Source organism: Coturnix japonica, chromosome 1, assembly GCF_054131305.1.
Source record: "Coturnix japonica strain WE chromosome 1, WE-NBRP24, whole genome shotgun sequence".
Classification (NCBI taxonomy): domain Eukaryota; kingdom Metazoa; phylum Chordata; class Aves; order Galliformes; family Phasianidae; genus Coturnix; species Coturnix japonica.
Genome location: NC_140663.1, coordinates 49,927,704 through 49,951,817, shown reverse-complemented (window position 1 = coordinate 49,951,817; position 24,114 = coordinate 49,927,704). Strand labels below are relative to the sequence as shown.

Sequence of the window (24,114 nt, the reverse complement as noted above, 5' to 3'; positions counted from 1 at the left end):
AGAGCTTTACAGAGCATTTCACAGAATTTGTCTCAGGTACGCTGAATGCATGTTTTTCATAGGTAAGAGAGATTTGATCTCTGCTTTAAGGGAGAAATGCAACCCAGGCTTACTCACGGAGTTACCACCAGTGCCACTCCATTCCCAGAAATATCAGAACTGAGGCACAGAGACTCTGAGTCTATTGTCAGAATCCATACAGAGAAGAAGAAAAACCAAAAAGGAATGGATCCCAAGCAGCCATCATACCACTATGTTGCCCTTCTCCCCTTTCTTGGATAACAAATATGAACACTGATGTATCCAAAAATCAGTGCCTAAGCTCTAGATCCTTAGATCTAGAGATTCAGATCTATTCAGATCTAGAGATCTGAATAACTGTTCAGGTAACAGGAATTAAACATTTGGGGTCTGGAAAACAGAAACAAACTGAATTAAATTTGTCAGAAAAGGAACCTGGCTACCACTTAAAGAATAAACTACAAAGCTTGTGACTGCCATTGATATCTCTGAATGAATGTTCTGTCAGAAGCCACTTGGACAACACATTCAGGCCTTTATCCATATATGAGTTGCATGCGATTTGCTTGAGTGTCTGCCTTTCAGTACTATTGAGAAACACATATGTGACTTAAGAAGAAATAATTGGGTTGAGAGCTGTAGCAATAGCTCAACCCAAGTACTTCTACTGCAAGTACTTGAAAGCAGGCTTCCAGTAGCTAAAAGTGTACAGAGATCCATAGCAGTGAACTAGAAATCAGCAGAGTATCTTTATATCTAGTAAATGCTATTAGAAGCCAACAGTATAAACATGCTAACTATCTAGATGTAAAAATCTAGATTAAAAACTGAGGTTGCACTTTGTGTGCACTTCCTATGCTATTCATTATCCACTGGAAAACAAAAACAAAACCCTATAGCCTGGATGTATTGCGTTTTTTATTTAAATGAAATTTACGGACACATCTGAGGTATTTAATCAGTATGCATTCTCATTTACATAGGTGTTCAGTCAGCACGCTGTGAAGGAAAGACAAAATGATACAAAACCATTTCACCAAAGCGAGGCCAGAAAAGCAGAAGTTTGGAAGGTTTGTGCAAGACGTACAAGTGAGAAGGAGTTTACTTCGTGTTCAGAACAGGATTCAAGCTCATAGCTGAATGTTAATTAAGTCCGGCCTTGGGGAAAGGAAGATTTTTGAGCAATTTGGGGGGAAGTTTTCACTTTAAGCAGATATTGTCTGAATGAAAAGTATTTCATATACTTCAAGATATTCATTTGAAAAGATGGATTCTTTGAAAAAGTAATGTGATATTCTGATCAAAAGGAGAAATGCCTACACCTTCACACAGACGTAAACTGGTATATTTAATGTTACCCTTTTTGTACATACTACATAACCACTACAGGAGCCTATTTCTGAGTTCTGACCAGTCAAAAATACTCAGGACTATTTTGTGTACAAACTCAATTTTGAGTAAAGAAATAAATAGGCTGGCAATGTGTTTTTTTTTAACATCAGAATTGAAGCTGTGCCTTTTTAGGTGTACTTTTACAACTCTCTGCCTACCACATTCTAGAACACATAGGAGTGAAAATGTCAGACTTGCTTTTCCTGAATATCATCCCTCCCATCATCACTGAACAGCCAGAATCCAATGCATGAGTTGCTTCTTTCGCTTTAGAAGATGCCACTAAAAAAAAAATTATTCACAAGTTTATAACAATAACATCTTTATCAGAAACAGGAGCATTTCTGGGAGTTTTCTAACCATTTTAGGGAAGGTTGTGTTATCTAAATCTTACCTTTCCCAGTCGAAATGTTTGTAAACTGCGGTATTCCAAGTTAGCAAGCAGGAAAATAAAGGAGGAACTGGGAGAAAGGGAAGGGGGATTTCCTGAAATGGATTTATCTGGTTTTGTTCTCTTCTTGCATGAAAGGCAAATGAAAATAGAACAGAAGCTGAATGAAAAGTAGAATGCAAAGATTTGCTTCAGTTTTAACAATCCGAAGTTTAGTAACACATTTGGAACAAATGAAGCAAGGTCTGTGTCCTTGCAAGTCATCTTTAAGTTCTGCGCAGACAACACAGTTGTCCTTTGAAAGAGTGAAAATACCTTTATCTTTTCTCCTAGCTGTTATCCTTTTTCCTGGTATTCATCTTAATCCGCAGAAAAATCCCAGGGGATTTAGTTCTGGCTTTCAGAAGGTCTTGAAGGCTTCTTTCTTCAGGGGTCCAATTCCTAGCTACTCACCTCCTCAAATTCACTGTAGGGGGATGAGGCTGAGGAGGCTTTCGACTCTCCATCACTGTTGCATTCCCGCAGAGGACCAGGGCTGGGAGCATTCGAGAGCTCCTTGGTGGTGAGCGTTTCCTTACTGCTGGACCCCAGGGGATGGCAGTCCAGCAAGCTCTGCAGGTGCTTGATGTAGCTTATGGCCGCCCGCAGAGTCTCCACTTTGCTGAGGCGCTTGTCAGCAAATTCCTTGGGCAGGTGCTCTCTCAGACGTGTGTAGCCCTCGTTCACACAGCGCACCCGCTGCCTTTCCCTCTCGTTCCTCTTCCGAATGAAGGCAGGCTCAAAGGAATAGTCATAGACGCCCACATAGCCAGGGAATGGGACGTAGGAGATGTGACCTGTGTGCCCACCGTAGGCTCGCTCCCAGTACGATGGGTCTATATGGATGGGAACCCCAAAGGGTTCTCTCAGGGGAACCCCATGGGGATGGATGTGGCTGTTAGCCAGGGGCATCGATCCTGAAAATGCAATCCTGTTCAACAGTCCACCATCGTCTTTATTGCTGGCCATGCTTTGTCTTTTCTCACCAGCACAAAGTCAGCTCCCAAATGTGGCTTCCAAATCCTGTATCAATCCAGGCAAGAGGGAAACATTTGTACGGGCACTCTGCCCCGCAGGTGGCAATTTCCTCTCGTTGTGTAGAAACTCAGATCTCAAAGCACTGCTGATGACTCAGGAGGTCCACTCATGCCTGGAAATCAGCTCTGAGCCTTGTCTTTATAGATGCAGGATGCCAGCTAATTCATAGGCAGGTTTTGAGGACAATCACTTTTAAACTTTCCTTTTCCTCTGATCTTCATATTTCAAAAGATAATAAGAGGGTTCCTGTGTATTCCTTTTCTCCCTTCTTGAAATTATGACCATACGAGTTAACGCTAAACATAAATAATCTTCCAGGCTCTAAACACTTCTCATGTATTGTAATCCACAGTATCGTTTGATATAATTGTCTCCAAAAGCGCCGTAATTTGCAAAGTTTACAGGGATCTTCAAAGTTTTGGCAGAACTCCTCCCTTTCAGGAACCCAGGATCTTCTGTCATCTGAAAACTACCCAAAGGCTCTTCACAATGAAATCCAAAAGACAACGGCAAGCTTTGTTGTTTCGGCTGCTCTGGTCTAACTGAAACAGCTCTCAAGCAGTTTGCAAACTTATATGGCATGTCTCTAGGTTTCTGGAGAAGCAGAGAAATCTTCAAAGGAAAGAGTGCTCTCTTGTGGTTGCAAGTCATGTCAGATCAAGAATGCATACGTGCGAGCGATAAGAGGAAAACTGTTCTCTTCACCCGAAGAGAGGCTTTTGCAAGAAATATGAGTTTCACAAATTGAACGCAAACATTATCAAGAAAGCCTGCAACATTTTGCTCATTTCTACTTATTGCAGAGATGTTCTGGTCATCATTATAATCACCTTCCTCAGAAGCTATGCCCTGATTGCCCCTGCGTAGCTGTTTCCAGATGTTTACATCAGTGTTGTCTTCCTAGATGCATCCTACAGAGTGCTTCAGCTGTGGAGCTGAAAATCTCCCTCAGCTGTGCCAGACCTGTGCAGCACCCACCAGTTTGCCTGCACCCTACCAAGAAGGCATAGGCAGAAAGAAGACAAGGACTTTTGGCAGTGCCATGTGGTCATCCATGTGCTTCCTCTAAGAAATCTGCTCTGCTAGCAGCATCCTTTCCCATTTTGTTGTTCAGAAGTTAAAATATTTGTGGGTTTTTTTTCCAGAAAAACAGCTTCACAGTTAACAGAATTGCCTTCTTTTTGCTACCATCATTTTGGTGAGTTGAACGTTTGGCCCAGGAGAGCAGTGGGAAAGGACAGACATGAAAAGGTACAAGCATGTGGGCTCTATTAAAACTGTTCTTTTGCTCAAAGTGAAAGTTTCCACCCTGTTTGGTCTTTCATGCCAAACAGTCTCAGAAGCGTGAGTAACTGAAACAACATCCTCTGCTCTGAGAAACACATCTGTGTCTCTGCTGAGTCAGAAACCAGCAGCAGTGATGCCAGCGCATGCTTTCAAGTCAGTATCTCTGCTGGCCTATTCCGCTGCTTCAAAAAAAAATGGTAGAAGAAGAATCTAGATGGTAATCTTCAAAATATGATGAACGTACATGGAGACCCTTCCAGACAGATGTAAATGAGAATAATCCTGGCCTCTGGTTTATGCCAGCAGCTGGAAAAGCACCTAAATGGCTCAAACGACAGGGCAAGTATCCATCCACTTTCACCTCCACCACCAGTGCTGTCAGTGAGTTCTCCAGTAGAAACATTTCCAGAGCTGAATTCTGAAAATAACACATTCGCTGTAGCACTGAGGTAGGCAAGGACTTGATGCTTTCTTGAAGCAAGGAGGCTGTTGGCCTCTGAGCAAATATCTGAAGTAGGAAAAGGACATTTGATGTATGTTATTTTTCTATTGAAAAATGCTGCTCTCTGTCATAATCAGCACAAGCAAAGACCTTCCCAGAATCTACAATCTCTGTAGAAGCATATAAGGAAATAGCAATGTGCCTCCTGGGGCCCTCTGGTGCCAAAACTTTTTGCAGCCCTCCATGACCTCTAAGGTCCCTTCCAACCCGCACGAAACTATGAAACTATGAAACTATGACCCCACCAGAAGTCCAGCTGAGTTCAAAAGCCATGATTGTGTTTCAGTTCTGTCATGCAAATACACTGCTCTTTGCTGCCAGAGCTCTTGTCCATGTTTACAGTAAATACAGGTCACCTGCACAGCCCAAAGGGTCAGAACCACACCTGTACCTGGGGAGGGGAGGGAGTAACAATACATGTAAATGTGAATTGTTAACCTGCATAACTGAACTCATGTCAAAGTCTGCAGATTGTGTTTCAGAGCAAGAGAAGAGAACACACCACGAGTGCTTGCTGAATGTTGTATCTTGTTGACAAATCTAATATCGTGCTCACAGACAGGGCTCTGAACCCGGGCAGGGTGCCAGCACAAGGCAATACACTCTTGGTACCAACGCATGCAGCTGAGCATAGGGACAGCAACAGGACTGGGGCATCATAGTGTAATGAGTAGATTAAGACTCCATGGACAATGTCCTTCCAAGAAAACCCACTGTTCTTAATTCTTACACTGTTTCTCAAATTGCCTCCCTTGTCCTGAACAGGAGACTCTTCAAATGAAAGGAAGCAGAGGGACTGGTTTGTCTTTGGTTGGTAGAAGTCAGATATAATTCACTGCTCTGTGGCAGAATCATCCTGCTTTCAGAGCTGTTGCAAGAGAACATTCAGGCTATGAGGTTCTGGAAGCTGTGCTGTTTCTATTTGAAACTTAGTTGTGGTTTTAATTGCATATATCCTAACACTGTCTACAAGAATGTAATCTTTGTACAAAAGAACCCTCAGCCTGTTCACACTCCCACAAGAATCATGAATAACACTACAAACATCCTTGTGTTACACCGTGATTGCTTTGAATTACTCTGAATTACTCAAAGCAACAGATTCTCCTTGACACCGCATCCCTCTGTGGCTGAAATGAAAGTCATCACTGGAAATACTATAGAAACTCAAGCACCAGCTGAACATGTGCATCTATTTCCCAGCAGATGAGGTCTCAACTATTTTATCTGTGAACATATTACTGAGGAGGAGGAGGAGGAAGAAAATACAGTAGGAGTTAAAAATCACACTAACTGCATCTTTTCCCCTGTGATTCCACGAGCATCCCTTATTTTTCAGCATGTCTCCAGGGTATTAGTACAGCTTGAAAAATAGCCGTGTCATTTGCTCTCATGCAGCAAGTACCATGCAAGTCAATAAACTAAGCTTTCAGGACATATCATATACCTGTCTTAATGGAAACAACTCACAGATATTACAAATGCTATCTCTATAAAAATCTTCTCTTTCAGAGGAGGCATTTCTGAAATGTATTTTACTGTAATACTCCAGGCATGCAGAATACATCTCTGTAGACACAGGTTAATTTCTCATCCAGTGACACTTCAGAGCTCTTCTGTTTTCCTTTGATACAGGTGCTTTAAGCTGGTAGTTAAACTATCACTTCTTCAAGGGTGTAAAGAGCCTACAAAAAAACCTGGAATGTTGGAGGACCCACGCTTGCCAGCAGGAGAAAACACTCTTATCTGCCTATGACTACATCCAGTCTGACTCATAGGCTCAAAGTATTACTTTCAGCTCAGATAGCGAGGATTTCAGCAATGGGATGGTCCTCCAGTAAGAGTGCATTATCAAAATTAGCATCGAGCTCAGGTCTCGGTGTTTCAGGGCAGAATGGAGATGTATTGAGAGTAACGGTGAAGTTGTGAGGATGACAAGAGAAAATGTAAGGTCTCCAGTCATCATCTGTGTTTTAGGGAGTTCAGTGTCATGAAAGAGTCTTTTGAGCTGGAGGGGTCAGGCTGGAGGTGCTCTGAGCACCTGATCTAGCTGTAGGTGTCCCTGTTCATTGCAGAGGAGGTGGACTAGACGGCCTTTAAGGGTTCCTTCAAACTCAAATGATTCTGTGATTCTATGAAGTAGCATATAGGACATACGCAGCTCTCAGACTGCTAGAACCAAATGAGAAGCTGTTTCCACCCCTACTAGAGCTGACAGCTGTGTATCAAAATGGAATGATCTTTCCAGATTGCACATTCAGTCATTCTGGATCAAAAGGCAGCAAGAAGACAAATACGTTGAGTTTCCTCGTGTGCAGACACCCAGTCAAGGCATTATGTGAGGCAACATTTACTTGCAGAATGGAACACCTCTCCCATGAGGGCAGGATGAGAAAGCTGGGGCTGTTCAGCCTGGAGAGAAGATGGCTGGGAGGTGAACTGAGAGTACCTAAAGGGGAGGTACAGGAAAGAAGCGGACAGACATCAGGGTCTGTGGTGACAGAACAAGGGGAAATGGTTTCAAGATCAAAGAGGGTAGATTTAGGTTAGATAAAAGGAAAAAATCGTTTACAGGGTGGTGAGGCACTGGAACAGGTTGCCTAGCAATGTGGTTGATGCCCCATCCCTGGGGACTTTCAAGGCAAGGCTGGACCAGGCCCTGGGCAACCTGCTCTAGCTGTGGTGTCCCTTGTTCACTGCAGGGGAGTTGGACTAGATGGCCTTCAGAGATCTCTTCCAGTACCAAGCATTCTATGATTTAGGGGCAGACACGATCCGATCAGAGAAGCACATTACAGCATTTCAGGAAACAGCTGTTCGCCTCTGTACTTAGCAACTTGCAGACTGATTTGAACAGCAAATGTGATTAATATGCACGTGCCACAGGTGACTTGCCACACGCCAAGCGGTTCCTTTGTAACACAGCCTTAGCCGGAGCAGTACGTTATTGAGCCACAAATCGCAACCAACCAAGGAACGGCAGCTCCGGGCCTGCTTCGTACCCAAAGCAAACGCGGCCCGCCCCTCCCAAGCGCGCTGCCCGGCGCCGCGCCGTGCCCCGTCCCTGCTCCTTGGCGGGGCCGCTTCCTGGCTGTGGCGCCCGGCGGCGGAAGCTGCCCCCGGCCCCCTCCCGCCGCCATCACCGCCTCCTCCTCCGCGCTCCCCCGCCCGCAGCCGGGCCCGCGCCGCTCGGGGCCCCGCCCATGAGGCGGCGGCGGCGGCGGCGGTTGCGGCCGGGGCAGGCGGCTGCCCGAGGGGCGGCGGCAGGCCGGGGCTGAGGGCCCTGATGCGGCTGCGGCCGCGGCCGCTCCGCCGCCGGGAGAGGCCCCGCCCCGCCGCCGGGCTCCATGTACCCCAGGTGAGCGGCGCTGGGGCTCAGGGGCCTGGGGAGGTGCGCGGGCGGCTCGGGCCTGGCCCGGGAGACGGGAACGGGACTCCTTCACTCGGCTCCTCCCGCGGGCCTCTCCCTCCCGGCCGGGATGCCAGCCGTGCAGCGCTGCGCCGCCGGGGACTGGGGGCTGTGGGACTGAGCGTCGCGCTGGAGCCGGGCTGAAGTGCGACGAATGTTGGCAGCTCTGCGTGCGGGGTCAGACCCGGGGCCCGCGTGAGCTGCGGGTGTTCTTCCCCGCTTCCAGGCCTGCGATCCATCACCCTCGCATAGCTGTGCTCGGCCGTGCTGTTTGCTGAGCCCATGGGTGGGTGGCAGTGCCACGATGGGAAGAGCGAAGGCTCGTGGAGCTGCCCACATCTGGAGGCGACGACGGTGTCCCGTTAGCATCCCTTGAGGACTGGTTCAGGCCACTTATGCGGTATCACACCTCGGGGTGTGCCGTGTGACGGCTGACTTCTCCCTAGCCTGGGGTTTGGGGTTGTTGGGCGGCCCCTGCCCTACAGCTGCTTGAGTGGCTCGGGAGGTGCAGCTACTCAACTAGCAGTTGTGTCACCTGTGGTGCCAGTTTTCAATAAGACGAGAGCACGTACCATTTCAGAACTAGGCTTTTAAAGCTCTGTAAAATGCCTATTCTGCAGAGGTGACTCTTGTCACCGTGGGCCAGGTTTGGACTGATGGTGAATTGGGGATTTTGTGTCCATTACAAAATTTAAGCCATCTTGGGTGATGTTGTCCAAATAAGTGTGACATTCAGCTTGCAGATTGATCTGCAGTCACAATACTTTTTTACAGTGGTTTTGACTGGAAGAAATGAGACTTTGTATTCTGGATAGAAAGCAAGGCACTATGCTCTGATTTGTCTTTTTGGACTGGCTTTCTACTCTCGGTCATTGCTATCAAATGACATTAGTATGTCTTGGCCATGGCATAATCACAGTGTGAGTGGCTGATGTACTTTATGCTTTGTTTCCTAAGACAGACCTTTTACGTGTCAATACTTGATTTTGAGTTTGTGTTTGTTCAACCCTTCTACACAGTCAGTACTCGGGAATGCTTCTGTTTCTGTTTCTCTTTCTCTCTTTTTTGACCTCCGCTTTTTGTTCCCTGCCCTCTAGAATGAATGAAATGAACCTGAGTCCTGTAGGGATGGACCAGCTGACCTCGTCCTCTGTCAGCAATGCCCTGCCTGTCTCAGGGAGTCACCTGGGATTGGCAGCATCACCCACTCACAACGCCATACCGGCACCAGGTAACGGGAGAAGCTCCCTTTTAAGGGTATTGCAACTGATGCTCTCCATTTTATTGTCTTGTGAAAGTTCATAACTGGGTAGCAGTGCTTGCCTTGATACCAAGTCTCGTCTTTTGCAGGAAATTAGGATATATAGAACTGTGGAAATATACACAGTGTGTATAGAACTGTGGAAATATACACCATAAGCCGATTTTTTATGTGGGAGGACAAAAGGGATGTGTGCTTACTAGGTTTATGCCTTAGTGGGGGTCTCATTTTGTTCCAGTGGGGCTTTTTATATTGTGGATGGGTGTGTGGCTGCAGAGTCCTTTGAAATATGACCTGTCACTGCAGATCTTCCTCTGCTTCAGTCCATCTTTACTCAGGTGAATATAATGGTCTTTCATCCATAAAGCAAAACCATTTTCCTAGGTGTTCATACAGGGGACTGCACAGATAGAAGTCCATCACAATTGCAAAGTAGATTCAGGTCCTACCTAATGTGTTTAAAGGAAGATCTAGCCACATGCAGGCGTGTCTCTCAGTGCTGTGATAACTGCGATCCTTTCTTTGAAGCCTGTTGCCTTATGCTGACAGCACCATGTTTTACTTCTGCAGTGAGCTGAGGAATTAGTAATCTCTTTGTTAGCTTGTTTGTCCATAAGCTCCACTAGTTTCACTGAATTTAAATGGGCGTTTTTCTTCACAGGTTTGCCTGTTGCGATTCCAAACTTGGGCCCCTCCTTGAGTTCCTTGCCCTCTGCTCTGTCTCTGATGCTCCCAATGGGTATTGGGGATCGAGGAGTGATGTGTGGTATACCAGAAAGAAACTACACCCTACCTCCACCGCCATACCCTCACCTGGAGAGCAGCTACTTCAGACACATTCTACCTGGTGAGTGGTCTGCTGCTAATGGATGGAAGCAAAGAGAAATTGATTTAAGAGCCCCTTGGTTTCTGCTCTGAAGCAGCCGAAACATTTTGCAGAACTTAGTTTTCGTGCAGTCTGACGTGATATTTACAGACCTTCACTTTCAGATCTCTGTTGTTGTATGCGTACATATGTATATGAAGAGAATTGTAGGAGATAAACTACTTAAATTTATCTATAGATACTAGATACAGATAATAGAAGGAAGTTCTTCACACAGAGGGTGGTGACACACTGGAACAGGCTGCCCAAGGAGGCTGTGGATGCCCCATCCCTGGAGGCATTCAAGGCCAGGCTGGATGTGGCTCTGGGCAGCCTGGTCTGGTGGTTGGTGACCCTGCACATAGCAGGGGGGTTGAAACTAGATGATCAGTATGGTCCTTTTCAACCCAGGTCATTCTGTTATTCTAAACTGAACCTCTTACTGCTCCTGCTTTAAGATCATCAGAATGCAAGGAATGTATTGTTTTGATGTCAAATATCTTGGTAGAGTAGGAAAATTGCTGCCATCTTGTTGTTGCTGTTGTTCTGTAGTCTGAAGTAGCACTTGATATGCATGTAAAATGGTTACAGTACTCCAGTGCTCAAAAGGATCAAGCCAACAGCTAAGGAGTATGATCTATTACCCCCCCCCCCCACACACACACACTTCTTTAGTCCATGGTGTAGTTTTTCTTCATTTTTGTTCAAGGTTGGTTGTCAAACATATTGATATGTATCTCAAATCCCTGTTAGTATCCATATTGGAGTAAAAATGTAGAATTTTACATGTTACTATATCAAGACATGGAAATCTGAGCTGTAAATGTAGACCTTGTTTTGTTTTATAGCTAAGATTGACAGGGTGGAAGGGGTTAGATAAACTTCAAGGTCACCCTGTGAGTGTTGTTGGTTCAGCCTGGATGAGGAAACGAAATACAGCAGCCCAGATCTCGTCCGGCTACCTGACAACTCATGTCTGTATTTGCCAGCTGCTTAGCAGTGTATTTACATGCCTGCCATTTTGTGGGCAAAGAGTAGAGGAGAAAGCAGCGCATCTGAGGGCCAGAGGTATTTGTCATTCTTCTGAGATGGTATAATTCATGCAGAAATGTGTTCTGTTGGCTTTTTTTAGTCTACTTGATGTTTAGTCTGATGTCTTATAGACATCAGCCATCTTCCTTCCTTCCTTCAAGAATCCTCCTTGTTTGGGCAACAGGTCAACGTCACTCATGGAAATGTTTGATGCAGCTGATCAATTTAACCATCCATTTACTACTAATTTCTTCACTTAGCCATTTATGGGGGGTTGTGTTGCAGAAAGAATAACCATAATTGCATGCTTACAATACTGGATGTGTTAGAATGGCAAATCTTTACAGAACAAATGGCTCATAGGGTTCAAGGCTAAAAAGAAGCACGCTGATGCCGATCTTGCAGAATGTGCAAAATCTTTCTCTGTTATTACACTTGAGGCACTGTTTACTTGATTGTGCCAATGAATTTCCTCCAGAGATTTGTCAGCTTGGGCTAACTGAAGAAGTTGATACTATGTAAATATAGTAATTTCTTTAGTGTTTCCTTGTATCCTAAGTCTGGAGGTTATTTGATGGTGAGGAGTTTTCCAGGACTACCAGAAAAGATGTTAGAATTTCTAATTTAAATTTAACCAGTCTATTGTTTATAAGGAAAAACAGCATATTTCCTTTCTAAGGAAAGAGAACGGGTGATACAAGATAACTTTGAGAGACATTATTCCTTCCTAAATACGGTTGAAGAGCTCTGAGATGGACAGAGGTGTCATTTAGTTGTAGAGGAACAAAGCAGTTATTGTTAAAACTTAAGTACTTGAGCTGGAAGTATCTTGGAGAACTGTTTCTACTTCTAGCAAAGGCGAACCTGAGTTTAATGAAATATTAGATTCCATTAGAAATCCTTCATTGCTTCTGGGCTGGTTCTTAAGAATGAATAATTATGGCTAAAATGCGAAGAGCCTTTTCTGATTCAATCTGTATACTGAGGAGTCTAGACTAAATGCTACCAGATAGCTAAGAGACAAATCACGTAAGTTTAACGGATAACCACAGACTTACCTTGTTGGATGGAGGCTCTGTTTTTTTTGTTGTCAAAAGATATTCTGTAAAGGAGTGTCAGGTTGGCATATGTTTGTGAGGCAGGTTTTTAACTGGGCATAATGTAAAGAGCGTGTCTCCTTATATTGGCAGGAGCTGAGCCAAAGCACACCAGTAGGGATTTAGGTCTTAATGTACTACACTACAATGACTGGGTGTTTTTGCTTCAGACTTGAAAACTGATGATGTCTCATCTCTTCTCCCTTCTCTTTCTACCAGGTATCTTATCATACTTGGCTGACAGACCTCCGCCTCAGTACATCCATCCCAACACTATCAATGTTGATAGCAATCCAGCATTGTCAGTGCCCAGCAATCCCTCGGCCCTAGATCCCTACCAGCCCAGTGGAACTGTGGGGCTGGAACCAGGGATTGTGCCCATGGACTCCCGTACAGTCAACACACATGGTGCTCAAAACATGCATCCTAGTGACAGCCACGAGGTAGCTCTGGACAGTACAATCACTATGGAGAATGTTTCGAGGGTAACCAGCCCCATCTCTACAGATGGGATGACAGAGGAGCTTACAATGGACGATGTAGCCGGGGATCATTCGCAGATGCCAAATGGCTCCCGGAGCCATGAACCTTTGGCCGTGGACACAGTGGGAAGTAACTTGACACCAGACGCAGTGGGGCACGGCGGGGTCATCCCCATTCACAGCAGCACTTTGGAACTCCCTGTCCCTGTTGTCATGGAGCCTGACCACATCGCTGGGCGGGTGGCAGGGATGTCGGATAGCACACTAAATGACTCCATTCATACCGTGGCCATGAGCACCAACTCTGTGAGCGTGGCACTCTCTACCTCACACAACCTCGCTTCCCTGGACTCGGTAGCCTTGCATGAAGTGGGCCTCAGCCTTGAGCCAGTGGCGGTGTCTTCCATAAATCAGGAAGTAGCCATGGGGCCGGGTCACGTGGATGTGTCCGCAGACAATCTTGCCTTCGTACCGTCCTCTCTGCAAATGGAAGACTCCAATTCGAACAAGGAGAACATGGCAACCTTGTTTACCATATGTGAGTGTGAATTTGCTGCTTTCTTTGGGTGGGAATTGTTTTGTAGCTGTTGTCGGGAGGGATAACATAACTCCTGTTGTCAGTGTTACAGATTTCTGGTGGAAGAAACATAGCTACTTAACAAGTCCTCCAAAACTGGAATATTGGTGGTGGTGGATTAACCTCTAACTGGTAGACACAGAGTGTTTTAGCACTGTTCTCTTTGAATCACTTTCCCATGCTGCCTTGAGGTTGGAAGTTTTGCTCCTTATGATCATGTCTTTTGTGGGTATTCTGATGCTGTCCTTTGCAAATGATTCTCTTATTTCTCAAAGTTGCATTAAAAATGACTCATTTTGCTCTGCTTGAAGAAGAAAAAAAATGTTTCACCAAGTGGTATAGCTGTTGAGTTTGATGTTGTGTCATTTCCTAAAATTGTTATTAAACTTTGAGCAGCCACCAAGGAAATGTTCTCAACAGGATCTATTAGGAAAAAAAGAGCAAGGAGAGGGTGGGAAGTTTTTAATATTTCTAATTATTCTCATTAAAGACTTCAGTATGTAGGCTAGTTGATCTTTTAGGAAAGGAGAAGCAGTGGACATTGTGCTCTCTTAATCCTCTCATAGTTAAAGGAGTTGTGTTAGAGAACTGTCAAGTTCTCATTCATGGGGATAGAGATTTGAACTCCTAACCACAACATATCTGTCTTCCTGCCTATGAAGTGTAAGGCCAGTGGCATTTATGTTCAGTTCTGTCAACTGTGGTAGCATTGCTGACAACCACTCTTGTACGTGAAGTGGACTTGAAGCTGCTTGTCTTCTGACAAGATTTGCTTGTGGAAAGTTTTTAAGGAATTGAAAGAAATAGTGCCTGATCAGCAATGCGAGAGGTGCAGTTTAATGTGTAGTCTCTCCAAAGTCTAGTCAGGCACTTGAATTAACATTTTTGTTCTTTGTAATAAGCTCTAACCTAAAATCGGATGGCTCTAGACCGTGATGAAGCTGCAACTCCTAGATGAGAAGTTTTGCCATTGATGCAGTCAGGATTTCCTGCTAACAACTGTTGCCTGTTGAAGACAAAATGATCAAAATGGTGTCATACGCAACATGCTCGTGATGAAGTCACTTACTTACACTGCTAAGAATCTTCTTATCACTCTTGAGACCGAAGCTGTTTCCCAGCTGGTATTCCTCATTGGTAGGATGTTACAGTGGCTACTGTGTGCCATGTGATTTCATGTGATTTGAAATAGTCTTTGGCTTGGGAGAGTTTGCATTGTAACTTCTTGTTCTTCTGTAGCTTTTCTTAAATAAAACGTGGCTTTGTGTCCAGGCAAGTGACAGTAAGGAAGAAGAATCAGAACCTCCTGATGGCTTTTCGTCACTGATAAGGCAGAAATCAGGACGTTTTTCAGAAAACTTTGTATACTGCTCCCAAGTGGGAAGAAAAAGATTCGACAGTCCTGACTGTGAAATGAAGGAATTCTTTATAATCAGTGCTGAGTGGTAGGCAAGGCTTTAAAAACTAGCATTACAAATAGTATTTCTTGTTACTTGGATCGGGTGTAGCTGCTGTACTCTAACATGTCATCTGCATACATTAAGCCATTCTATATGAGCTTACTTGATGATTTTCTGAGTGCCTTCATAGCTGTAACTGTATAGTTGCTCAAACTGTACTTGATACAGAGTCAGATTCTGGTACACTAGCATCTCTCTCCCAAAAACCTCTTCTGAAGACTTAATAATGGATGTGTTGTTTATGTGTACTGAAGGCTACTTCTGTGATAAGGTATTTTAAACTGCACTTGGGCTGTTGAGGGACTGAAGAAGATCTTTGTGGAGATCTGGCTTTATCAGCTGAGCATCTTTATTTAGAAGAGAAGTGATTTATCAGGAGTGTGTTTACCGAGGCTGCTCCATTTGTGGAGAATTAAAGTGACAGCCTTTTTTGAGGTGAGAGCATTTTATGATGTGCTTTTTCCTGAAGTTACTGGACTAAGGACTTTCAGTGCTTTTCTTTTAGTTATTATGTGCGCCAAATGATGGACTGGGAAGGGGGAGATGCTGACTCTACTTGGACACTTCATTTGTTCCATTCAGTACCACCTTGTAAAGGGGTTCTCTGTGAGTGTATTGCAGTGGGTCCTTCAAAGGAAACAGTGCACTGTCTGAATTGAAACAGAAATAAGGGGGTTTATGGATTCAATTCAGAAAAACTTGAGGAAGAAAACCTTACTGTCCCTCTACATGAATATCCATGAGGGTTCTGCATGCCATAAAATTCTTGTGCTCCTGGTAAATTCAGAAACCATGCTCAGTTAGAAAGCTTGTGGCCTGGCTTTTCCTGCCTTCTATTAAAGGTTATGTCACTTCTGATCAGAGTGAATGTGGCTTTTCTCCCATGAACCTTACTGCCAGCTCTGGGGAAAACACCCTCAGTTTTACCATAGTTTGGTGAGGAGATGGCAGGTGGGGATCTGCATGGTTGAATTTGATAGTAACAGTGATATGTATGTTGGTGCCCATCTGACTGTAATAAAGTTGCACATAGTATTCTGAGCAAAAGCTCCCAAAGCTTCTGAGTTAAGCAAGATAAAAGCAGCCTTTGGCAGAAGCTGATCTATAGCATATTGATAGGGAACTGGTTGCAGTTCAGGGGCTGTGACATCTTTTTAATGCCTGTTGTCCTTCCCTCTCTCTGCAGGGTGCACACTGTGTGACAAGGCGTATCCATCAGACTGCCCTGACCATGGACCTGTCACCTTTGTCCCGGACACCCCAATAGAGAGCCGAGCCAGGCTTTCTCTCCCTAAGCAGCTTGTCCTACGGCAGTCTCTCATGGGAGCTGAAGTGGGTAAGAATCAGATTACTGTGTGCTTCTCTGCAGCAGTTTAAAATATGCTCACTGACTGAAATGAAAAACTGTAGGGATTTTAATGTGGGGAAAGAAACACTGAGAGAGAGAAGTGGTTCCCTCTTCTATAGTCACCGTGGCTTCTGTCGTTTTTGAATGTGCAAGAACTTCTTGTCCCTTGGTTACTTTGTAGACTTCAGCTAGGCTGCAGGGGTGCTGCCACACAGCATTACTGTAACATTTGATAAGGTCAAGTGCAAGCAAGGTATGATGTTTATTTTTATCATGTGCTAAATCTCCTGGGCACAGCTTTGATAAGAAAAAAAAAAACAACACAGCAATTGCAGCCTGGGGGAAGATAACAAGTAGAAATAATGGAAGATATTTCTGCCTGCTTGTTTATCAGCTTGGTTTGCTACCTGTGGGTCTCCTGGATACTCATATTGGAGAATTGATCAAGAGTGCCTCTTTTTTTTGTTTTCCCCCACCTTCATCTACATTTGGCACGTAGACTGACCCTGTCATTGGATGTGGACCTTGTAACTGTATTACACACCACTGTCACCTGGAAATCGAAGAATACAGTGCAATACCCTAAGGATCTGAAGGCTAGAGAAGAATGTGATTATTGGCTTGCTTAGTGTTGCTGCTTGTTGGGAGTAGATTACATCTGTTGTTTTTATTTTTTTCAAGCTCCACTAGTTTCCAGTTTATTCCTGAAAGCTGTTCAGTGTATTCGTGTAGATCTCTATATATGAATGTTTAATAATAAATAATATACATGCAGGAATCCCTCTGCCCATGACAGAAATACAGCTGCCTCTGGGGAGAAATGCAGAAGCTGCTTAACAATGCCCAGCAACAGTTCTGGAAATTCCTGGGGATTAGGTAGGCAAAATGTAGTTACTGAAACTAGTATTTTCTGCTTCTGCAGAAAGTGCCATGAAAACTTTAATTGGTACAAGTGGTTAGGATCTTAGTTTTGTAGCTTACTGAAAAGTGAATTACTTGCTTTTGGCAAGCACGTAAAGATTTGCAATTATAACAAAGCGGCTCCAATAGTGTCATGTGGTGGTGGTGGTTCTTGTCTCTGCATTAGGCGTGCTCTACATGTGAAATAGAAGCTTTGATGATCTTATGCCTAGATATTATCCTCAGAGCATTATCTCCTAAATCTCCCACCTTTTTGTTAAGCATTCTTAGTTATTTAAATCGTTGATTTCTGCAGATGTTGGTCTTCTACTGATAGGTGTGTGGACACGAGAAACCATTCCTGTAAGGACTTGTTTTGGACCTCTGATTGGGCAGCAGAGCCATTCTCTGGAGGTGGCTGACTGGACAGACAAAGCAGCTAGTCACATCTGGAAGGTCAGTGGGTGCCCGGCTTGCAGACTGCTGCGTGCCTTTCTCTGATGAAGGACACCACATGACACAGCAGCTTGTACATTGTCATCCTTGCGAAAACCTGAAACTAATGCAGTTTGATTGCTTAACGCTTAGTATCAGCATATCACAGCTCTGTGTCATGTAGTATTCTGGTAATCAGTCCTGACAACAGAGCCTCTTTAATGCCTTTTCTTTTACAGGGCTGCGTGTGGTTTCCAGTATTTATGTGAAGTGCCAGCAGAGATTGTATATTCCTAGGCAGCAGTTGTTTGTTTTGTATTGTTGTTTATCGCCTGTGGAGACTTTCAATAAATCATTTGTTGTAGGAAAGCTGCTTCAAAGCTTTCTTTGCCACACTATTTCATATTGAGAAAATAAAATTGATCTTTATAAATAAAGCAGGTATTGTTTGCCCAGTATTATTCACAAGAGTATTTTATTAGTATCTGCCCAGTATTATTCACAAGATTTGGCTCGTAGGAAAAATAACCACATGCATTTCTGCTGGGAGCTGAAGGTGTTGAGTGGGAAAGATGCTGATAAATAATTTTTCTAGTCTCCTGGATAGCAGAGATGTCAAGATTTCTGTGTGAAGGGGAAATAAGGAATAAAAACAGGGCTGTGGCCTTGACAGCGGCAATAGAGACCTCCTGGCATGCTCTAGGTAAACATATCCTCTCTTAGAGAAAGAAGCTCTTTCACTGTGTTGTTTGCTGTGTTTTATCCTAAGATTGCCTTTGTGGTTTTTTCTGGTTTTTGGTTTTTTTTCTGATAGATCTATCACAATGGTGTCCTGGAGTTCTGCATCATTACAACTGATGAAACTGAATGTAATTGGATGATGTTTGTACGCAAAGCCAGGTGAGAGCCATCTGTACCATGCTAAATGTCTTGGAATTTGGGCTTATAGGAGGCTGTGCTGGAGATCACGCAGCCTGTCGTGCTGACTGCCCAGGTAGGTCATGAACTCAGGATCAGGGGACCTACAGGAAGCATCTAGGGATCTTGGACTAGGTGAGGAACAGTGAATCAAAGTATCCAGTGGAGAATGTTCTGGGGAAGCCAATGCACATGCTGTAGTAAAAACTGGTTCTAATGCTTTAAACCAGATTTTTTTATATTAGTTTGCCGTGTATTAGCTAGTCTCCCCATTGGCCCATTCCTTTTGGATGTATTTGTGAAGGCAGTGTTGATTTATTTATTTCTTTTCATGGAATCGTAGAATGACTTAGGTTGGAAGAGACCTTAAAGCCCACCCAATTCCAACCCCCTGCTATGGGCAGAGTTGCTGCCCACCAGAATGGGCTACCTGGGGCTCCATCCAGCTAGGTGTTCTAGGGATCACGCCCTAGGGATGACTCCCTTCTTTAAGCAACCTGTTCCAGTTCTTCGCCACTCTCTGAATAAATAATTTCCTCCTAACATCTAATGTACAAATGAATGAAGAGACAGCCTTTTTTTTTATGTGCTGGCAAGTGCTGAGGTTTCCTCGTTATTTATTTATAGGAATTTCCTTTATTTTTCTGAGTATCCCTGGAGCACTTATTTTCCATAACTCTCCATGTTGCTGTAGGAACCGGGAAGAGCAGAACCTGGTGGCTTACCCTCATGATGGAAAAATTTACTTTTGCACCTCTCGGGACATCCCACCTGAGCACGAGCTTTGCTTTTATTACAGTCGGGACTACGCACGACAGCTTGGTAAGTAAGCACTCACCTTCATTGGCTTTGCAGGGACTCCCCAGCATGAATTCCTTTTAGTGCCACTTCTGGGTACTGTGACTTGGGAGTGCTTAATGTTCCTTGTCAGTGATACACATCATAGTTTCCATTTCATTATGAAGTGACTGTCATCACTTAAAAGAAATACTTAAGTATCTTATTCCACTAATCAGAAGCATGAGATTGGAGTTTTGTAGAAAAAGGGCTGATTTTCTTCTGTTCTTCTGTCTGGTGTTGAGAGAGTTCTGTTCCTGCTCTCCTCATTTAGTTGCGTTAATTTAGGCTTATATAATAAGAGGTGGAAAGCAAACATCAGAGGTGAAGGGAGCTGGAGTGAAAACCTCTTCAGCTGGTTTTCCTACCCTAAGATGTTAATGTGGATCATGTTCATTGTCTAATTAGGCCTTGCTGTGCCTCACTAAAAGTAATATTTTTGTGCCCAAAGGTGTCCCCGAACATCCAGACGTGCACATCTGCCACTGTGGAAAGGAATGTGCTTCCTATGCGGACTTCAAGGCCCATTTGAGCAGCCATATTCACAGCCACCTCCCCAGCCAGGGCCACAGCAGTAGCCACGGGCCAGGCCATGGCAAGGAAAGGAAATGGAAGTGCTCCATGTGCCCCCAGGCTTTTATCTCCCCTTCCAAGCTCCACGTCCACTTCATGGGGCACATGGGCATGAAGCCACACAAGTGTGATTTCTGTAGTAAAGCTTTCAGTGATCCTAGCAACTTACGCACGCACCTCAAGATACACACAGGTGAGGGCTGGGGACTTTATGGGTATTCTCTGAAAGGGAAACATTGAGGCAGGCCCTGTTCTCTGATCTGGGCCAGCTCATGTCTGTAAAGCCAAGCTCTTGCCCCCTTTCTAAGATTAGCAGCATACTGGCTGTTAGTAGGAGTGATCTCTGGTCTGTGCTGAGCCCAGCTAATGACCAGGCATCATCTAAATAGTGCAGACCGGTGTGGGATAGGACTGAGATGGATTCAGTGTTTGTAGGACAGTATTTAGCACCATGTTCTGCTTGATTATGCCATGCTTAAACGAGCATTTGATGAACTGCAGTGCATTACAATTGGGAAGAGCTATAACGCTTCATTTGCAAGACAGAAACCCCTTGTTCCCTCACAGTTGCTCTGCAGTTGGCAGCTATGATAGAACAAGTGTTCCCTTCTGCTCAGGAGGAAAAAGCCAACTGGGTTTAAGAGCTTGTAATATGGACAGTTTCCCACTTAAATGTGGGGCTGAGATGTTTCCCCTCATTCTTACTCATTTGAAGCAAATGGCACAAGACTGAAATTGGTGACTATGGGGTCAGACTGAAGTGGCTAAGACTCAGCTCTTTCACTCATCAAAACTCACCAAGTCTGAACATGCTGATGGCCTCTGTGTGAATTTGGATATCGCTACAGCCTTTTGGAGATAAAGGAAGAATTGCCAGAAGATTGGTGAATGAAAAAAGAGAAAAATAGAAAGGGAGATTTTTAAGCTCCGTAGGAAGATGACAGGGACTCAGAAAGTGTATTTAACAGAGTGAGGAGAAGGGAGATGATGTAGATAAGTGCTGTCCAGCAAGATGTAGCATGGATATTTTTGCCTGTTTCTTCAGTACAGTTGAAAAATGCAATTGGGAATCAAGGAGTGCAAATCACAAAGCTGGAGGGGGGAGCTGTGGGCTTGGTGGTGAATGGATGGAGTGCGTGTGATCACAGAATGCTCACTGGGATAGGAACAAACTTAGTGAGCTTTGTACATGGGTGTACAAAGTCTGAAGTTCTGCCTTCCTTCAGGGTGAAAGTGGATGGGATTGATTGCTTACTGTTCTTCTTGTCATGCTGACTGTGGGTATACATGTGTGATTATAGGTCAGAAGAATTATCGGTGTACCCTCTGTGACAAGTCGTTCACCCAGAAGGCTCACTTGGAGTCACACATGGTCATCCACACGGGGGAGAAGAATCTGAAGTGTGATTACTGTGAAAAGCTGTTCATGCGGAGGCAGGACCTCAAGCAGCATGTACTTACCCACACACAGTAAGTGAGCTCTGGGGATGTGCTGGGCTGCAGTCAGTAATGAAGCTTAATGGCCTTAGAATTCAATGTGCAAATACTTTGGCCTAGAGAGCACAGGTTCACCTTCTAAAATAAGGGAGAAATCTGTCTGGACAAATGCCTTGTTACTGGCCTGCTGCTGCTGGGACTATTGTGGTGTTTGTTTGGAATTTCCTTTGTCATTAAAAAATTGCAGGCATGCATCCTGTCTTGTGAAATAGCATTCTGGAGCGCTCATCACTACAGCTGATTTATGTTTAGTTCTCTGCTGAGAACTGTTTCCAAGTCACAACATGAGTCCTTAATAATGTCATTCTTATGTTTTAGTTAATTCTCTTAGTCAGTTTGCACCTGGGGAGTGTGTTTGTTCCCTGCTGTTTCTCTCCACCCACCCTTTCCACCCTCAGCTCTCATTCACACACACTTGTCTCCTCTGTGCGGGGAGAAGGCACCCCCAGGTCCTCCTCCATTTATCTGGAAGTCTCACCCAGTCCTTCAGCCCTGCCAGGCCGGATCTTTCCCTTTGCTCTGTGAATTTTCTCCATCCTGTTTGGAATTACTCCCAGTCCCAAGGCCCTCCCTTAAAGGCTGCTTACCCAAATCTAATCCCTCTGAATGTTTCATTTTCAGCATCTGGTTCTTGTATGCACTTGGAATCAGATTGCTGCTGCTTTCCTGCTGCCTAGGAGACAGAACAGTGCAGCAAGCATGAGAGAGACTAAGAGATTTGCTTTGCTTGTTCTTACAGCCAGAGCTAGGAGCACTGCAGGTGGGAGGCATTTTGCAGAGTCATGTGCAATTTGACTGTTGCAGTCTGGTAAGCCTCAGCTTAGCATTTACATCTGAGGTTTGTTAACACTCAGCAGCTTTGTTATTTTTTTTCTTTTTCTTCCCTTCCTGTTTGTACAGGATGGAAAGAAGGGGGGGGGTGGGGGTGGGGACTCACCCTTCCACCATGGCAACACCTCTGTCCTGCCAAAACATGGAGCTTAACCAGAGTTCAGTCTCACTTAAAAGGCAAAGAAACAATCAAAAAACTTTTAGAATTCTTGTTGTTTTTTTTGTTTGTTTGTTTCTTTTTTTCCCTCTGATTTACCATCAGGAAAAATAACTGGTTGGGTGCAGGTGAGGAGTTGAGCCAAAAAGTTTGACTTTTGCCAAGAGCATGAGAGGGAGCAGAGAACAGCTGTGTGAACATGCTGCTTTTTGAGAGAAAACAGCATTTACATGTCAATGTTGTGGTACTTTTGTTATTTCTGATTCAGATGCATTGGAACCAAGATTTAGGAACAAGAGTGACTCTGCCATTTGCACTGTCACCCACCTCCCTACGATTTAATACATCAGCTGCCTTTCTGCAGAAGCAAACTTAAACTTTTTTCTCTTGCAGAGAACGGCAGATCAAGTGCCCCAAGTGTGACAAGCTGTTTCTGAGGACAAATCATCTGAAGAAGCACCTCAACTCACATGAAGGAAAGAGGGACTATATCTGTGAAAAATGCACCAAGGCTTATCTAACCAAATATCACCTCACTCGCCACTTAAAAATATGTAAAGGCCCCACATCCAGTCTATCGACCCCAGAGGAGGAAGAGGAGGATTCAGAAGAGGAATTAATAGACTCAATGAGGACTGAGGACTGTAGGATTAACAATGGAATCTACTCAACTGGTGATGCCCTCGCTGGACACAAATGAAGAAACTGAAGAGGGAAATTTTTGTGGATATTAAAAAGGGGGGAAGGAAAAAACTACAGAACTCTTCCTTGTTTCCCCAGTCAACAACAGCATTATGTCAGATGAGGAGTATTCCTTTCATTCTGGTCTCCCCACTACCACCACTTAATAAACTCTGTAGCCAAAACACTGAATGAGAACGGTGCGCTTAAGAGTGAACAGTTGCTAGAAAAGAAATATGAGGAACAGATTTTTCACACATGCTGTGCATACTCAGATAACCCACCCAGTGCTAGGATATGTAACACACCTTGCATTGTCCTTTGAGGGAAGAGCCACAACCCAGAGATGTAGCTGAGTAATGGCTATGACCTGTAAGCCATCTTGTCCGTAACTGCCACAGCCCTGACAGCAAGAAAAACAAAACAAACAGGACAAAAAAAAATGGTGGTAGCAGTTAGTTGTATTTATCTTTTCTAATACTTGTTAACTGAAGGATGTGGTTTGGCACAGAGCAAAGAATGTCAGGGCTCCTTCTATAGAAACTACAATAAGGCTTTGGTCTGGAGGCAGTGTACCTGTACTCAACAGTAGTAGATAAAGCAATTATCCCACTACAGCAGTGTTCAGAAAACCAAAAGTTGGCTATCAGTTATTACCTTCTCTCACTCTGGTTCATGAGAGCACGTTGTGAAGAGGTAAAGACTGTACAGGTCAGTAAGGAAGAAGCTTATAGGTGATCAGGCAGTGTTTACAGCCTTTGCGTGCTGTAAACCTTTTACAGCTTAAAAGTGATGGGAGGGTTTGCTGCTAATACTATTTATGGAATGAAAATGTATTATTTCATTCACTTGTTTTCTTTTTGGAAGAAAAAAAAATTAAAAATGTGGCTCTTTTCTAATGTTCTTTAATATTTAAGCAGTCTGAAAAAAACCCAGCACTTCCTTTTTCCATCATCTGCCTCTCCCAAGTGTTCCTGGGACAAGGCAGGGGCAGGAATGCCTCTGTGAAGAGAGAAGATGATGACTAATAACTCATCTCTAAATCTTGTAGGCTGGTTTTATGGTTTGTCTCTCTCTGCTGCAA

The 24,114-nt window shown here is 44.2% G+C and overlaps 2 protein-coding genes across 10 annotated transcripts; one reads left to right on the top strand and one right to left on the bottom strand.

Annotated features, from left to right (window-relative positions):
* Positions 1 to 922: 922 nt before the first annotated feature.
* ASCL4 (achaete-scute family bHLH transcription factor 4) lies at positions 923 to 3,452 on the bottom strand. The gene has a single exon (XM_015863760.3). The coding sequence runs from the start codon at positions 2,810 to 2,812 to the stop codon at positions 2,246 to 2,248; it is 567 nt and encodes a 188-aa protein (XP_015719246.2). The 5' UTR covers positions 2,813 to 3,452; the 3' UTR covers positions 923 to 2,245.
* Positions 3,453 to 7,751: 4,299 nt separating this feature from the next.
* On the top strand, positions 7,752 to 23,924 carry PRDM4 (PR/SET domain 4). Of its 9 annotated transcripts, none has more exons than XM_015863819.3 (11): positions 7,810 to 8,028; positions 9,177 to 9,310; positions 10,002 to 10,187; positions 12,554 to 13,354; positions 16,040 to 16,189; positions 17,439 to 17,557; positions 18,351 to 18,436; positions 19,149 to 19,276; positions 19,743 to 20,057; positions 21,166 to 21,334; positions 22,743 to 23,924. In XM_015863819.3, exons 1-11 carry the CDS (start codon positions 8,018 to 8,020, stop codon positions 23,047 to 23,049), a joined length of 2,406 nt encoding a protein of 801 aa, XP_015719305.1. In that variant the 5' UTR covers positions 7,810 to 8,017; the 3' UTR covers positions 23,050 to 23,924. The 9 variants fall into 9 exon arrangements, with proteins under 9 accessions (XP_085395566.1, XP_085395573.1, XP_085395586.1 ...); XM_015863808.3 differs by having other exon boundaries at positions 7,872 to 8,028; positions 17,418 to 17,557; XM_085539440.1 differs by lacking the exons at positions 18,351 to 18,436; positions 19,149 to 19,276; positions 19,743 to 20,057; positions 21,166 to 21,334; positions 22,743 to 23,924 and adding an exon at positions 16,977 to 17,077 and having other exon boundaries at positions 7,752 to 8,028; positions 17,439 to 17,576.
* The last annotated feature ends 190 nt before the right edge of the window (positions 23,925 to 24,114 follow it).

Bases quoted from the DNA above. Each gene is read 5' to 3' on its own strand.
- ASCL4 (XM_015863760.3), bottom strand. From the start codon at position 2,812: ATGGCCAGCAATAAAGACGATGGTGGACTGTTGAACAGGATTGCATTT.
- PRDM4 (XM_015863808.3), top strand. The intron at 9,311-10,001 runs GTAACGGGAGAA...TTTTCTTCACAG, and splicing joins CAACGCCATACCGGCACCAG to GTTTGCCTGTTGCGATTCCA. The intron at 10,188-12,553 runs GTGAGTGGTCTG...TCTTTCTACCAG, and splicing joins CTTCAGACACATTCTACCTG to GTATCTTATCATACTTGGCT.